The sequence below is a fragment of the Fukomys damarensis genome, unplaced genomic scaffold, assembly GCF_012274545.1.
Source record: "Fukomys damarensis isolate Sample0158 unplaced genomic scaffold, DMR_v1.0_HiC HiC_scaffold_17, whole genome shotgun sequence".
Classification (NCBI taxonomy): Eukaryota; Metazoa; Chordata; class Mammalia; order Rodentia; family Bathyergidae; genus Fukomys; species Fukomys damarensis.
Window position 1 is genome coordinate 43,420,280 of NW_022900929.1, and position 3,551 is coordinate 43,423,830.

General features: G+C 38.7%; 1 protein-coding gene across 3 annotated transcripts in view; it reads left to right on the forward strand.

The window, feature by feature from the left end:
• Positions 1-2,618, forward strand: part of Ttc5 (tetratricopeptide repeat domain 5) — a 32,089-nt gene extending 29,471 nt beyond the window's left edge. For 2 of the 3 annotated variants that reach the window (XM_010607392.2, XM_010607393.2), the window contains one exon: positions 2,059-2,618. In XM_010607392.2, the coding sequence (XP_010605694.1) occupies positions 2,059-2,178 (120 nt within the window). In that variant the 3' untranslated portion in view covers positions 2,179-2,618. The remainder of the gene's footprint in view (positions 1-2,058) is intronic. The other variant, XM_010607394.3, reaches the window with a different exon arrangement.
• Positions 2,619-3,551: the final 933 nt, after the last annotated feature.

A 3,551-nucleotide genomic window follows, 5' to 3' on the forward strand; every position in this document is an offset into this window, starting at 1 on the left:
TATGCTTTTTGTTGTTTGTTTTACTAAAAAGGAAAACTACTGGTAAGCAAAAGAAATTTAAAAAATGGATTGAAAACCATGTGTGGTGGCACATACTGTAATCCCAGCAGTCTGGAAGGCTGGGATTTGGTGAGACCTTGTTTCAAAATAAAAAATAAAAAATGGTTGGGGGTGTAACTCAGTGTGGAGGCCATGGGTTCAATTCCTAGTACCACAGCCACCAAAAAATAAATAAATAAATAAACAAACAAACAAATAAATAAATAAATAAATAACAACCTGAAGTATTACCACTCAGATGTTACTGGTAACTCTGGTCTTTTTCCTGTTTAGAAATACATTGAGTCATATTTATAGTTATAATATATGCAGATATTTGAGCATTCTTCATCTTTTACATATTCAACTGCGTTGTTTTGAATCGACACATTGTAGTGGTGATGATAATGGCAGTTAACATTTAGTGACTGCCTAACTGGGTGCTAGATGTTGCTAAGCATTTCACTTGCCGGATTTAATCTTCACAGAAACCTTCTGGGGATTAGGTATTTAACTGTGTTTTTACCACTTAGGTCAGAGGCTGCCAGTATGGTACATTGACTTGAAATCTTGCCTTCTACCTGTTGTTCTATGGTCTGAGAGCTAAAAATAGTTACTGTATTTTTAAATGAAAAATGGAAAGAAATATATTTTGCGATACTCAAATTTTAACGTCGCTGGAGCTTTAATGGAGCACAACCACACTTGTTTACTGTTCCGTCCGCTTTTGCAGTACAGCGTCAGCGGTGACTTGTGACTTCAGTTTGTTCTAGATTATTTCTAATTTTTCCCTATTATGAAAGTACTATAGCGAACATTTTTGTTGCCGCTGGGGATTGAACCAAGGTCCTCACGTGTACTGGGCAGGTGCTCTACCACTGAGCTCTATCCACAGCCCTTGTAGTGAACATTTTCATGTCTTTATTTCCTTTATGAATTTTAATTGTAGAATCTTGGGTCCAAAGAACATGTAGAAATACAAGGCTTTTAATCCATACTGCCGAACTAATCTCTGGAATGTTTGCCAGTGAGTTGTTACTAGCCGTGGATGCATTGTTTTCCTGTGATTCTCAACACTGAGAAGAAACCTCTAAACATTACTGGCAGATTTTACATGAACAGTATAGTTCCAATGTGGCTTAATTTGGTTTTTTATTGTTTATGAGGCTGAATACTTATCTGTTTATTGACTATATTTCATTGGTAAATCACCATTTTTTGTCATTTGCCATATTCTTGTTATATCTTTTTAAAAAATTGATATTTGAGAACTTTTAAACTTATTTAACTTGGACTTTAAAGAGCTGGATACATGCTGCTAGTGGGAGAATATACGTATACAGTATAGCACATACACATATTTAATATACGTATAATGCATATATATACATTTTTAATTTTTTGAGGCAGGGTGTTGCAGTGTAATCCATGCTAGCCTTGAATTTCCTATGTAGCTCAGATTGGCCTTGTCCTCATAATCCTCTTACCTCAGCCTCCTGAATGCCTCCATGCCATGGAGAGTTTTAGCAACCACTAAAATCTACTTAAAAAATACATTTGCACGGGAAGTAAGCTAATATCTCACTGATATCTTTTCTGTTATAGATTTTATTTCTTCTTGATTTAAAAGGGAAGTACTTGAATTTGTATTTGGAAGATTAATTTAGGGCCTCACAGATTCTCAGAATTCCCTGGCTGTGGTTGGTTGCTGTGTGTCTGGCTCATTGTCAAGAAACGTTGTGGGGAAGGGCCAATTCTCTCTGAGAGCTGGTGGCATCCTTTTGTCAGGCAGTGTGAAGGATCCGCCTTTGTTAAATCAGAGAACTGTCCTGTTCGCGTAGTTACACTATTGGTACCCTACCTGCCTTGTGTTTTCTTTCCAAATGTCGAAAACAGCTCCGGTTTTATCTAATGTGAGAGAGAGGTAAGGAGTGTATAGAAGGGGCGGGTGGGGAGAATGTTGTGGGTGGTGAATCCCACCTTAGGGTTGGTGACGAACTTCTCTCTCTTTTCTTTCAGGACTATTCCTTTTCCAGTGTTCGTGTGGAGACGCCCCTCCTGCTAGTGGTGAATGGAAAGCCTCAGGGCTCCGGCAGTCAGGCTGCTGCCACGGTGGCATCACGACCACAGTGTGAATGACCTTTCCTTTTCCTGGCTTGCGTGCTACAGAGGTAGTGGTGGCGAGGAGATAAGCGTGAGGCACTGGGCCACTGGGTCGGCCACACCCAGCGACTCCACTGGGTTTGGCAGGGGTGTATTTTAAATGGAGACTTTGCCATCATTCCTTGCTCTGGAAGATCCTTTGTGTCTCTAACTCTTCCCTCTCATGGTCCAGATCCCTCCAGGGCCACACACTTCCCTGGTGTATCTGCTGCCTCTTTGACTGCTGTCTCTTTGAAGCAGAGTGTAGCACTGGTGGAAATATTTGGATCTTGCCATGGGCAAAAATCCCCAGGATTCCTGCTCTTGCCTCCTTCCTGAGTCTAATGTGTATATATCAGTTCAGTATTTATTGCTAAGGAAAGGGGCTTAACTTTTTAATGGCTTGATTTTGGAGCAATTTTTATTTTTATTTTAAAAATTTAAGTTCGTTCCCTTCTTTGGGTTTGTAACAGAATTAAACTTTTTTGGAAAAAAAAATACCTTGTAGTTTGGTCTGCTTTATTTTCTCTAGGCTTGGATTTGTGCTTTTAGGATCTCTTCAATCTATTGGAGTAATCTCTCCCCTTTTCTCTTTATATAAACAGTTTTTAAAATGGAAATGGCTCAGAAAAGGAATGATAGCTCCATAAATTTGCTGGAGACCAGTTTCTTTCCATTTTCCCTTTCTGTCCTCCCTAGTGGTGGTCCACCCCGTAGTTCAAGATGACACATCAATGGTCTTCTAATAGTGTTCCTATGCCCAAAAGACCAGAGATAGCTAGATGTTCAGTTTCTTTAGGTTCTAATGATACATTTTATAACAGTTTCTCAATATTTTGTGGAAAATGAAGAAATGTAAACAAGTCTTAATAACCAATTGAATGGCTGTACCAAAGTTAATGCATTTAGATGTATTTGGAAAACTTCTACTTCTAAGCACTTGCTGTTTTAGGGATATAGCTTAGGTCTTTTTCCTTGGTCTGGCCCTGTTCAGCTCTTGTTCAGTGATTTGAGTACTGGTGAAAACTTATAATGACTGCAAAAGACAGCTGAGAAAATGGATAACAGGATAACTTTCTGTCTAAAGAAGTTATAAAGGCTGAATCTAACAAGATAAAAATTTGAAGTCCATTCTTTCAGGCCAAAAAGGTTGACTTTCTGAAGTGTATCTTTAACATCATATGCCATAGGTCAGGTAAAGCCAGTATGAGTAACCAGTATGATATAATTGCAAAAACACACTTTTGGACTGCACTGAGGAATCTGTGATAACCAGAATGTTTAATACTGTGTCCCTTGTACCATACAGGGAGCCTTGTACCCAGTTTCCAGTGTTGATTTTGAGGAATATAGTTATAGAAGAGTGACCA